Source organism: Argopecten irradians, chromosome 4 (assembly GCF_041381155.1).
Source record: "Argopecten irradians isolate NY chromosome 4, Ai_NY, whole genome shotgun sequence".
Classification (NCBI taxonomy): Eukaryota; Metazoa; Mollusca; class Bivalvia; order Pectinida; family Pectinidae; genus Argopecten; species Argopecten irradians.
In genome coordinates, this window is record NC_091137.1 from 22,138,025 (window position 1) to 22,152,024 (window position 14,000).

General features: G+C 32.5%; 1 protein-coding gene across 18 annotated transcripts in view; it reads right to left on the bottom strand.

Annotated features, from left to right (window-relative positions):
* Positions 1 to 14,000, bottom strand: part of LOC138320965 (uncharacterized) — a 53,095-nt gene that overhangs the window by 28,399 nt on the left and 10,696 nt on the right. The window contains exons 5-7 of one of the 18 annotated variants that reach the window (XR_011208267.1): positions 6,021 to 6,130; positions 3,947 to 5,062; positions 409 to 2,710 (exon numbers count right to left, since the gene is read on the bottom strand). The exons of 7 other annotated variants lie outside the window; for them this stretch is intronic. Coding sequence is in view for 7 of the 11 variants with exons in the window: in XM_069264297.1 (XP_069120398.1) it covers positions 5,002 to 5,062; positions 6,021 to 6,130 (171 nt within the window). In the remaining 4 variants the exon portion in view is untranslated. 10 more of the 18 variants (XM_069264297.1, XR_011208270.1, XM_069264303.1 and 7 more) reach the window with 10 other exon arrangements.

A 14,000-nucleotide genomic window follows, 5' to 3' on the forward strand; every position in this document is an offset into this window, starting at 1 on the left:
TGCACTACTAGGGTCCTAGGGGAACCTACATATGAAATTTGAGAAAGATCCCTTCAGTACTTTCTGAGAATTAGCCGTAACAAACTTTAACTATCAAAATCCAAGATGGCGGCTGGTCGGCCATCTTGTTGACCGATCAGTCCCAAAATGCAATATGCACAACTAGGGTCCTAGGGGAACCTACATATGAAATTTGAGAAAGATCCCTTCAGTACTTTCTGAGAAATAGCGGTAACAAACTTTAACTATCAAAATCCAAGATGGCTGCCTGGTGGCCATCTTGTTGACCGATCAGTCCCAAAATGCAATATGCACAACTAGGGTCCTAGGGGAACCTACATATGAAATTTGAGAAAGATCCCTTCAGTACTTTCTGAGAAATAGCGGTAACAAGAATTGTTACGGACGGACGGACGGACGGACGGACGGAAGGACGGACGGACGGACGGAAGGACGGACGGACGACGGACCACGGACGAAAGGCGATTTGAATAGCCCACCATCTGATGATGGTAAATCAAATATCAAATTCATCAGTTACATAAAAATCTGTTGTAAAACACCTATAATACATCAAAGATCAATGTGTATTGTATACAATTAAGATATATTCAATATAATATGCACCTTTTATCTATTTATAGCAAGCAACATCATAGAATTTGTATTCCGGGGTGATCCCCTCATCAAAGGGCAATAACTACAAAAAACAGAGAGATTGACAGAGCTTGTCAATCAAATTGAAACTATACAGTATTTAAATTACTGTAACTGAAGAAAAAAAGTTGATAAAAAAGACTGATTGATGAATAAGATTGTTTGACATCTTGTGATTAAGTGTTCGAAAAAACAATTTAATCAAGGAGCCATAAAATGCCAAATTAAGTTCAGAAAGGAGATGTTTTGACTAACAGAGGGCAGTTGATTGTTGCAAAGTATTGTTTATCTGTAAACTATTAGCATTTAACATACAGCTATAGCTTCTATATATTGTTGATATATATGTAATGATTTTAGATAGAGAATATACTTCCTGATACAAGCTGGATACTTAATCAAAAGTCATAATCCAATCTGAGAAAATGTTTAAAATTTTATTAATAACATACAACAAATCGTTTATGAAGATTTCACTCTCCATATTGCCTCTGATTTATTATAAACAGTAGGCAATTCAATATAACTAAATACATAGAAATTTGTCTTAGTGACCACCTGTGTAAACAGACCAATTTTATAGGGTCCCATCAGGTCATTTATAATACAATTTGACCTGTGTATAGAGACCATGGGTGCATGGTCTTCATAGCCAGGGTTGACTGTAGTTAAAAGGGCAAAGTTTTGATGATGAATCTCTCATCACCTTGTCCTTGACATATTATACTGTTAGGTCCATACATTTATTTGATCACCAGTGTGTAAAGAATGATAACCATATTATGCACTGTGTGTTCTAGGAACATTGAATAATTAAATCGTATCCTACAAACTTTTCACATCATTGCATACACACATGGGAGTTAATCAAAACACCATCCCATAGACACTGCCTGAATCAGTAACCAATACATCTGGTATATTACAAAGCCTTAAAAGAACCTGCACCCTTCTTGAATAAGTCATAGCGTATAAATACAACAATGATGATAAGGAAGTCAAATTACCAATTTGATTCTTGATGACCATGTAGGTATGTAGCTCATGCTTTATGATATATTATACAGTGATTATATAAATATATAATATGTACATAATTTATGAACATCAAAACATGACTTCAACTTCAAACCAAATAATGAGAATATTACATCACCATTATAACCAATAGTGTTCCTCTAACATGGGTCCCCTACATGTATTTCCTTAATCCCCATGTATGGACAGGTTGACTTGCTCTGTGTACACTGAACTTCTTGTTAACATGAATGTTATATCAGCCAAAGTGTCTTTGAAAAGTAGCTGATGTTTTACATAATTCAAACTATTACCAAGCCATGGCAAGGATTTCCTCAACTTTATACATGTATTCTCTATAGGAAAGTATTACAGAAGTTAAAGAAAGTTCCTTAATAGTGTCCCCTTAACTTCTGTAATGCTTTCAATGAAGAACTCATATTGTTGACATTGATACTACCTGAATTATTAAAGCATAGTCTATGCTATTTACATAACATTTATTTATTGTCGCCTCCAAAGTAGAAGTGATGGTGACTTATATCAGTCCAAATCAAGGCTGTGTAATTTTTGCTAAATTCTACATTACAGGATCCAGAGCGAGCACTAGATCACGTCTGTTTTAATCTCAATCAGTAATATTCCACTTTGTTCCCATACAGTTAACAATATATAATGAATCTCCTTCTCAATATACCCTTACTTCCTTACTTCTGATATTCCAATATTTGACAAAAACATATTCAGAGCTTCATTTTCCTTACACAAATATAGATATTTTTTATCTGTGATCAACACTGTGGCTTATATTACAGTGGCAGCTGAGCATGCATAATACATAAATAAAAAAAAAAAAAAAAAAAAGTTCCTTCCAGTGTTGACACTATACCGGTATTTGTCTGTTTTACTGTATTCCTTCCAAGTGAGGCGAGGCCTATTTTTCATGCTTATGAGATTTGGCCTGACTATGTTGCCGGCTACGAAATTGCTTACGTAAGTTGCGCACTTTTTGGGAAACACCTTTAGCAAACTCCCACTGAAACGAGAACAGTTCAGTGTTTTAAAATGTGAGCTATAAAAATGTTCAGACCAAAATAAAATATAAAACAAGAGAAAGGTATTACACAAGTTTCCATTCAAGCTGTCACTCAGAATTAGCATTACACTGGCAAGATAAAACTTATGACACGCCTCATAAATATATAATGAAATGGAAACAAATGTCAGATTCTGTTTATCGTATAAGTCTATATTAGGTTGTGACGTATAATGCCATGCTTGTATAAGAACTGAGACAATGGAAACCTCAAGTTTACCTTTCCTGAGGTGTTATGTAGATATATGATATGTAACACAAATATTAAAGATGCTCCACCGCCGACAGAGCATAAATGATGTTAATCATTTGAACAATAATTGGTGTTTAATCTTGTATATATATATGCCTAATTAACACAAAAAATAATATGAAATAATTTATTTTGCCTTTGGTGCATGCGCAATCAGTACTTCATTCCATATAGGATATAGTGTCACAGAATTTTTTCGGGACGCAATTAATTATTTTTCATATTTTTAACTTGTTATTTTTCATATTTTTAACTTGAAGTAAAATTTAGAAGCTCAAACTTTTCAATGGTGGTAATGGTGTAAAGTAAGTAACTTTTGTAACTGAAGAAAAATACTCAATCGTCTGCTCCTGTTTTTTATAATGAAAAAATACCATTTGTCATCGGTGGAGCATCTTTAAAGAATTCGAAAGTGGCAGACTAGTTTAGTGACTAATCATGTTGTTATCACAATAAACAGGTAAACTATCATATACCAGTAAACTCAATACATGTACAATTGACCTTTACTAATTATGTACTCATCAGAAACCAACATGTACTGTAACTGATTATCTCCCCTTCATACACCGACATTTGAAATAACTCCTCTAAAGGTTAAAACTAAAAACGATCAGAGAGTGGGAAGAGGATGAGTATTTAATGCAATCAACTTGTTTGAGGGCAAGAAATATACAATAAGTCAGTTATTACATGATTTCCTGTTACTCGAGGCCAATGCTTAGGTGTAAATCCCTTATTACCCAAAAGCCATGAAATAAACTTACTTGCAATAATTTCAAATTGTATTTGAAGTGAAATTACTTCCCCTGATGTATGGACTTAATTCACAATTCCTTTGATATTGATAAGCAAAGAGATGTAAAAGTTTAGCGATGAAGTCGGTTAAATAAGGACAAGGAAGCTTTATACTTCAGGTTTACCTGTATTAACAACGCAGAGGTTAGGTCTGATAACAGCCAAGGTCAGAGACTTGCTAGTTTTATGAGGTGGAAGAAAACCAGAGTACCCACGAATCAGAGGTAAAGGACTTGTGGTAAAATGTTGGGACATCTTCTAACCACATATACCAGAGGCTATGTGATACAAATTTTATCAAATTATTAAACAAGTTAAAAAAAATTTCATATCACATAGTCACGAGTGTAAAGTAAAATTATATTTATCACATAACTTTTAATAGTATTATAAATATAAGTAAAAGTTAAATTCCGTCTTATATAAAACAGCGGAAATCAGCCTTGGATGTGATGTCCATGTCTACTGAGACAATTATGCAACGTCATATTTAGCATTGTACATCTTTCACTATAATGAATTAATCATTCGTTATTAAACCAACTGATTGTCAAGGATGGAACAGCCATTTGAACAGCCGTTTTTCGTGATCGATAGCAGGACAATTATGACGTCACAATGATAATGTCATACAAAGCAATTGAAGTTCATAGACTATATGAATACTAACTGCCCTTAGTTAAGTTACATACCGGGACTGCAGTGATATTGTAAATATATAGATTATGACGTCAAAACTACATGTGACGTCACAATAGTGTGACAAAATGAGTGCAGAGATACTAGTTTTTCCTAATAGTTTTACAGAACAACAGATGTCAAGCAAAGGTGAATAACTATAGACAAATTTATATTCATTGAAAAGTAGTTCTTTCCCAAAGAAAAATTGTTTCATCTCTATCCAGTCATCACATTTTAAAGGCCACAATTAAAACCTTAGAGCACGGTAAAAATAAAATGTTCAGATGGAGTGATGCAATGGAGTGACAAAAAAATCACTTGTAGTTTGATGGTGAAGTGTCCACCAAGGCAAGTTAGAATCATCAAACATCACAAGGATGCTGTTTTTTGTTGTTTACTATCACAGTGTTTATGAACCAATCTCAAGCACAATTATCTACAGAACAGGATAGTTTATAACACAATTAATTGTTAGGGAGAAAATCAATCCTCCTTTGTTTCAGCTTGCTTCGAAAACGAACGTTTCTGACTTTTTGGGACACGCAAGTTGCAAAATGTCTCTGAAAAATAAACAGAAAACTATTTAAGAATATTTGTAGCTCAAGTTAACCTGTTTTTTTTCTTTAACGAATAAAGCTATTTAAAAGTTTGTAATACCTTTAATAATACATCATATAAAACTGACCCGTTTTCCTACTATACATCAACCTTATAAGGCTGTAACTATTTATATTATTATACCAAAATATGTATATTATTTGAAATCTTTTTTGGTCATACACATCTATGTTTAACACTTGGAGACAATCTTCAGGGAAACTGCAGATTTAATGTATTGCAGAATGTTTATATTGACACAGTTCTTTTGATAATCATATAGGTCAATGGCTTTGTAGGTTTTTTTAGCCAAATGACACAAAGTAATCTTAATTTTTCTCGTACTTTTGTACTCCTTATATTAGTGTAGTGATATAGGTAGCTGACCTTGACCGTCCATCTTTATCATTATTATTATATATATATATATATATATGTACTGACTTTTCAATACAAATCTAAATTGTTGCATATATTTCTGCAAAAAGCATATCTCATTGAAGTCTAGTTTGATTTATGTATTATCCCATTTGTTATCCATTCCTTTTAAGCCTCAAGTTTACTGTTATAAATAGATCACAATTTCTCAAATCCAAGGAGATCTAATTATGATTTACATCAATGTTTATATATGTTAGAACTTCTCTTGTTTCACATTCTCCCAAATGTTTATATCACACAATTTTTTATTAATAATAATGATTATTTCCGATAAAGTAAACATTTTTCGATAATGTTATAATTGATATATTCTCTAGTTTCACAACCTTCCCCAACCAATGGCATTGAAATGGCCATTGTATGCTATAAAAACTGTCTTTTATTTATTTTATAATAATATGATTCTAATTTCTCCTCCAGCCACAAATGACATCATGCCAATATCTACAATGTACTACAATCAGTTGATTAAGTGTTTACCTGCCACCTATTGTCATTGAGAAACCTTCACTCTGTTGAGCTGAACTTCGTTTTTTTGAGAAGTACCTAATATCTCGGATTTTGTGCGACACCGATTTTGAGAAAGAGCTCTGAAATGGGAAATGGAATTATGAATACATATTCTGAATTCAACATTTTAATTTAATTATATTTATACTATCTGGACCCTAAATATATTGTAAGTAACGATTTTAGAAACATCATTGTAGTAATTAATTGTTACCGATAATCAAAAACTCTGGGTTATCCTCTTCCAATATTGTGCCATCACAAAGCATATTAACCAACAAATAACAATTATTTATGTTGATTACGAAAGAAGCAGGAGGGAACTTAATTCTGAGAGAGTCGCTAAAATGGTCAGGCAAATTAACTACTTTAGAATCATCAATGAGTTGCAGGTACTGCCTAATGTCTTTTTTTATAAGTGTAGTTCTAGATGACAAAACTCTACCAGTTAATCCCAGGAAATTAATCTCTAAACCATTCATGAAACAAATAAAACATACTTAATATATAGGATAACAAGAATTTTATTTTAACTCCACATTTAATATACATGTACAATTATTTACACATTGCCCACTTTTCAGAACACCCACAATTTAAGGAGCTAGACGTTATAAAAATTCATCTGAAATCATTCAATATTTGTTGACACAGCATTTTACGCAGATTGGACATTTTTTTTTCAGAGGATCAAAGAAGAGATAATTCACCTGTATTTGCAACATTTTCTCAATGATTTATTTTTACAATTTCTTATTGTCGTCAATATTTAATTTCATGGGGAAAAAAATAATTACAATACATAAGTTTGTGATTAAGATCTACATAAATAAACCTGATGCAATAAAGTAGTAACACCAATATTCCTATACACACATCTGATCCAATATCAGAGAGGTTCAGCTTACAGTTATAACCATATGGCTCATTGGTACCTAAATACAACATGGTACCGACATGGTAAGCAGGCCTTTAAATCCAAAGATACAAACTCATCCTTGGAGATATCTTTAAGCCTACATGTTATTTTTTATTTAAGGTCTACAATCATGATGTACTAGCTAAATATTTAATTATCTATTTTTAAATTAAATCATCCATTAATGATAAGTTCCTTGTATGTGTATATCAAGCAAGAACCAATTCCTTACATCATTTTAACAGATAAAATCACAAGATAAAAGTTGGAAATACAGTAAGTGAATTTTCTCCCAACTAGAAACAGCACCATTTAAGTACTTCTATAGTGCTAATAACCAAATTTATCACCAGTGTCAGATGACCTTGTGTTTGGTTATCCCCACCGTTTCAGATGATCTCCTTTGTGAATGGTTATCTCCTCTTTAGTCATATAATCTCCCTTGTGTGGTTATCCCCCTTGTGTGGTTACCTCCCTTGTGTCAAGTGATCTTTTTGTAGTTATCCTGCTTTATTCTGATGATCTCCTTTGCGTATTGTTATTCCCCCTTATGTCAATTGATCTCCCTCGGTATGGTTATCTCCCCTGTGTCAGTTGATCTCCCTTACATATGGTTATCTCCCCTAGTGTCAGATGACCTCCCTTACATATGGTTATCTCCCCTTGTGTCAGATGATCTCCCTTGCGTATGATTATACTATGTCAGATCATTTCCTCTAGATCTTATTATCCCCCTTATGTCAGATTTTTCCCATGTGACAGACATCAACATATTTATTATACATATACTTGTATTTTAAAATGAAAACACACACATAGTTTTACTTATCACCAATTATTCTCTTCCTGGAGCATAAATCAGATTTATTGTCTCATAAAATCAATAGTTAAACTTATAAATATATCACTACTTATTAACAACCAATGCAAGTTATCAACATCATTTCAGATATATTTAAATATGTAGTTTTTGTTTTAATGTTTGATAAAAATGAACACACTAGGGAAAAAAACACAGAGAAAAACCCACTTCAAACTTTCTTCCTTTTGCAAGATTTATCATAAAACAAAGTTATTTTTTGTACCTCTGATCACTCATGATCGATATCATTTTGATTCTTTGGCATATATCCTTGTAGATCCACTTGATCAAATTTTGATATCAGTTTGATTTAGCACACAGGATGAACACCAACCTGGAGCACCTAGTAAAACCAGCACATTCTGGTACTATTCCAACAGATCATTGAAAAGGTGTGTCCAAAATGTCTAATACAAACAGTACAAAACGTTCTATATCCGAATATTTACAAATGTACACCATATGTATTGTTCTTTAATCTCTTACTGAGAATAAGGTCCAGGTTCCATCATCTCACTAGAGACATTGCTATCATTATTTTTGAGCAACAAACCCTCCATTTCCACAGCGTTTTGCACCATGATCTTGCATTTCTTCTTGTTGCTATAGCGAATATTGCGGATACTTCGAGAGAGTGTTTTTGCAAAAAAACTCTGAAAAAAACAAAAAAGAGTTTTGCACTTTTCTAGAAAAAAATTCTACAATCTTTATACTGAAATGTAAATTTCAATAGTGCTTTAACCACGGATATTATATTGGTTAATGTCATCCTAATTCTTGAAGGCTGAAGCATTGTTCAAATAGCCAACCACTAGCACCTGTATCACCACAAAAAAACAGCTTAGAGTATGTAACTAAAGATCAATTTAAATCTTCCTCAATGGTTATTTCCTAATATCCTACAACCTCTCAATCTTGAAATCAAATCCTAAATTCCAAAATATATCAACTCGAAATGCTCAACTGTTCAAATACAATATTTCACCCACTTTTTCGTCCTTGGAAACAATATATATTTATATTCCACAGTCTATTCATCCTTTAGTACAAATTATTTTTTAATTTATGGTTCCAAACTCAGGGATATAATTCTTCTCCTTGGCTAGTTTTCTTGTTTTCCACCTAAGGTTGCGAACACTGGCCGATATAGATTTTGCCAACACACTCTGAAAGTAAAATAAGAGAGTTTTGGAGAAGAGTCCAGTTGAAATGTGATTCTTTAACATTACGGAGGGCAACCAATGACTACCTTGCTTCACCACCAGAGTAATATAATGAAGCAGTACATTTTCAGAGATGGAGTTTTACCAATGCAGAGGCGATTGCACACAGGTGTATGAAATAATGACAATGATAAAGAACATCAGCATAAAAACACAAAACAGGAGAGAAAAAATGTTTTTAACTCTTTTATCATACTTTTTATGTGACCAAATATCGAAACATTTCATGTTATACTTTAAATACCTAAATGAAAAAAAAAAGAAGATACAATTGATTGCAACAGACATTTTAATATTAATACATGTACTATCATAAACAACATTACAAGACATTCATTCTGTTTTGTATATGGCTATTTATTCCTTTATATCCTTGCAATCATGAAACTGAATTTTTTGTTGTTATATTTTTGTTTTTTGTTTTTAAAGAACATATTAATTCAATGAGTGTTTTAAGTGGATGGATTTTTGTTTAAAAAAAATACTTTTGAAGTAATTTACCAAGTTAAAGGCCCAATACCTTACAGAAACATTTTTAACTTTTAAAATGTACATGTAAAACAAAATTGCTAATTTCCAAAAGTCATTAGCTTACCGCTAATACAACAATTATTATCACCTTCTAGACAAATTTATTCAAATAATTAAATCTTATTTTTCATAACATGGGTCATCTTATGTTTCATGTTGTCATCCTATTTACAGAGTGTTATTAGGTGACTATTGCTGTGCCAGGTAGCAAAAAAGACTAAATGAATTGTAACTGTTAACACAGATTAAGCAAGGAGTATTGCATTTGTTTGGTGTTCTTACCGATTAATGTCATTATAAAATTTTAAGAAACTTTTAAAGTTTGTTTCGGAAAGGTAGTGGGCTTTTACTGTTCCTAATATTACATATAAAGATTGTTTCTCTAGAGTTTACATTGGAAATACTTAATTGATAAGACTCTCTAGAGTTTACATTGGAAATACTTAATTGATAAGAGTTTCTCTAGAGTTTACATTGGAAATACTTAATTGATAAGACTCTCTAGAGTTTACATTGGAAATACTTAATTGATAAGAGACAATTAATACCTCTCTATTGCCTTAAGCTAACAATTGCAAGCAATGCTTCATATCATTTGCTTTTCTTTTTGCCTTCCATCTCATTTTTCTGACACTTGAGGAAACAGATTTGGCAAAGACACTCTGAAAATACACAAGGATATTATAGGTTTACTGGAACATCAAATATCTTCTTCTTTTTAAATAGTCTTTGAAAAAAATTATGAATTCTTAAGTCATTAAAACAAATACTAAATACTTTTACTTTGTTTAGATCCATGCCACTTTTACAGATATTTTCAATAATATACAAGATGTCTTGTAGGTATGTATGTCATACTTTAGTACAAACTTGTACTTGTTATTTTTTCTTAGTTGTCTATTGAAATTTGAAAATCATAAGTTTTGATGAATTTTAGCTGTGAAAATTATTCAAAGGCAAGGAAAAAACCATGTATGATACCTTATAAACATTTGCAACAACACAGAAGTTATGGACTGAAGTAGTTCTTGTTTTTTATACTCTATGTATGTTTAGATGAAAACACATATGAAGAAATCTGGCAATCATTAGGCAGTATGTAGCCATGTCTATTCAATGTCAGAGGTAATGTCACAGTATACACAATACAAAATGAAAAGTCACATACAGTATGCATGGACGGTGTGACAATTGATGCTCCGTCAACTACAGTGATGGCTCATAATCAACTGGCCAGGGCTCCATCAAAAGTTGGATCTTCAAAAATTCTATATGTAAAGTGCTCCAGGAGAGGTAAAACAATCCAGGATAATTGAGGAGTTTCACTTCGTTCTTTATGTTTACTGTTACGTCATGGGTCCCATCTTCACAATATATTGTTGAATATAAATCATAAATCTACATAACTGAACAATCATGCCGTAACTACTGATCAATATCGACGAAGACAACAGTTTAAACTCCAACAACTCAGCTCCAAATACTGTTTAATTATCAAATAATCATAGCATATTAAGTTTGTATGACAATGAACCAGGGATATATTCCTTCATAAGTTTCTCATCTGTAACAGTGGACTGATTCCGTTTCTGCCAGCGAATGTTGCGAACTTTCTGTGACAAGGTCCTAGAAAACAGTGTCTGGAATGAACAGGACAAAACTTCAGTAGGACTTATTTGATAACTGGGAAATGTGTTGAGGAACGACAGTAATTATATAATGATACATAGTCACTGAACAGAGAAAGTTTAAGTAACCTTTACTGAGCACTGATATGAACACTGTTCAGTTATTCAGTAGTATTTGAATCTATAATGATCTTCAATATCCATACATGCATAACTCCCTTCCCTCCTAACCCATTTCTTTGTATATCTGTATTCACTTCAACATAGAATCATTTTTGTCATCAACATGTATGTACTATCTAGATCTCTTGCATTATACTTTTCAATCATCAATAAAATATTCAAACCATTTTGCTAAGGCTGGCAATACGTGATCAAAATCCGACTGCAATGACCATCATGGCATTATATGGCAACTTTTTTATTTACAATTAAATTAATTTCCATTAAATTCTATGACCAGAGCAATAAAATATATATAAAGCTTCTCTAGATCTGGTCAGCTTTAACAATGACTGTACATATTATATTATGTACAATGCCTTTGTTTTCAAAAAGATCCTCTGTTGCAGTACAAAAACTTTAAAATTGGAACATAAAATGGAAATAACACAAATAACTTTTGAACACTTATATAAATACAATGAAATACAACAAATACGAAAAATACCATGCAATAACATCCATTTACACATATCATGTTATCAGCAATAAATTGCATTTGGCAGTCCTACACATCAATGACATAATGCTGATCTTTTTGTATTAGACCTAATGTAAAAAACTGCTAAATTCTAGATAACCACATATCTATGTCCACGGCCCATTACTTGTTCGTGATCATGAGAAATCTCCCTGAATTTTTGACAATGTTTTCATTGAAGATATTCATAGATACCCGAGTAGCTAGTGCTAATGGGTAAATTAGAGTCTATGGTATTTATCCTTCCAATATTATATATAAGAGACAGGGAATATCCACTCTGGATTCACCAGTTACACACACATAAGATCTTGTCACAATCAATGTCTTTGGATAAGATTGGGATCCAAGTCATTCCACATATTTATCTAAGAATAAACATTAACGGTAGGAAGTGTATTTAGCTAATGCTAATCGGTACAATATATATAGAGACTATGGCATTAATCTAAGAATGAACGTTAACGATAGAAGTGTCCATGGGTAGCACTATCACTTATTTTGATGTCATCAACATCAATGAGACACTGCAGTTGAAAAGAAAGACATCACACGGTAACGTGGAACACTTTTTTTTACACAAGACACTGACTTATTCCATTCATCACATATGCATCTTTATTTTCCATGGATCAAGTGATCAGGCATCATACATACTGAACTTGTGTCTATTACTTAAGCCTCATCATCTATTTTCTGAATACTCATGTTTGTGGGTCTCTTATTCTGCCATCGTGCAGTCCGAATTTTCTGTGACACAGTTTTTGCAAACACACTCTGGAAAGAGGACAGAAAAGGAATTTATAGCTTTCAGACTTATTTAGGAAGAAAGATTTCATTTTAATTCTTATGAACTATTTCAAATAATCTACTGGTTTCTTTAGACAATGGTATTTTCACCATTAGATAAAGAAGTCTTTTAGTCATATTCAATTCAGAATACTTTTGCCAGCTGTATCACAACATATTCCCTTTTCTCTTATCAACTAACAAATTTGTTTTTTCCTGCAAATTTTCTCAATTTACAGATTCATTCAAAACTGCTCTAAGTGATACAAGTCTAAAACTGTGTTGCAATATAGATTTAGTTGTATCAAATCCCAGCCAAAACATCACATATATCTGCTGGTCAAATCAAGCCCTCTAAATATCATATATCTGGTCAAATCAAACACATCATATATCTTGTCACAATCAAATCTGAGCTAAAACATCACATATTCCTGGTCAAATTATGCCCCAATATATAATATATCTAGTCACATCAAACCAATCAAGGTCCGCCTTATGTATCATATATCTGGTCAAATCAAGACTTAAAATGAAATAGATCAAACTAGGGCTGCCGCGGTTAACCGGTATATTGGGGTATTGCAATACACCACCAAAAAATATTGTACCGCGATACAGTTTTACCTGTACCGGTTTTTTACGATATATTTTCTTAGTAGCATAATTTCATTAATTTGATATAATTAAAACGTCCTGTCATTAAAACATAACCAGCAAGTTGTATTTGTTTTCCTTTCCGATAATATGAAGCCATGTGGCCCATGGGTATCCCTTTCGTTTTCATTCAATTCCGATGTCGGTCAAACGTTTGTAACTAACGTGTATAATGTTCAAATGATTCAAACATTTGCATGACGTTGAATATAAACAATATGACATTAGGCTAGTTTCTGAAATATTATCAAGTTGATTCGCTCCATCAATCAACAATACCGGAATATATAATTCTCTTAACACATTTAAGGTCCGGTGAATACATTGGCTGCAGGGATTTTGCCAGCTATTTCAGGCTTCATCGTCCGCCGCCATTTTCGAATTCCTACACGTGTCAAAACAACACTGCAAGCCGATCAGCCCTTTGAACAGACATATCTGGTCACTTCGAGCCAAAATATTGTAGTACATCATATCTGATCATATTAAACCCTAATAAATCACATATCTGGTCACATCAAGTGTTTAATCATATCATAGATCATTTATCTATATCACTTATCTGGTCACACAAGCCCCAATATCACATATCTGGTCACATGCCCAATATATGTCTAGGCCCCAATAAATCACATATC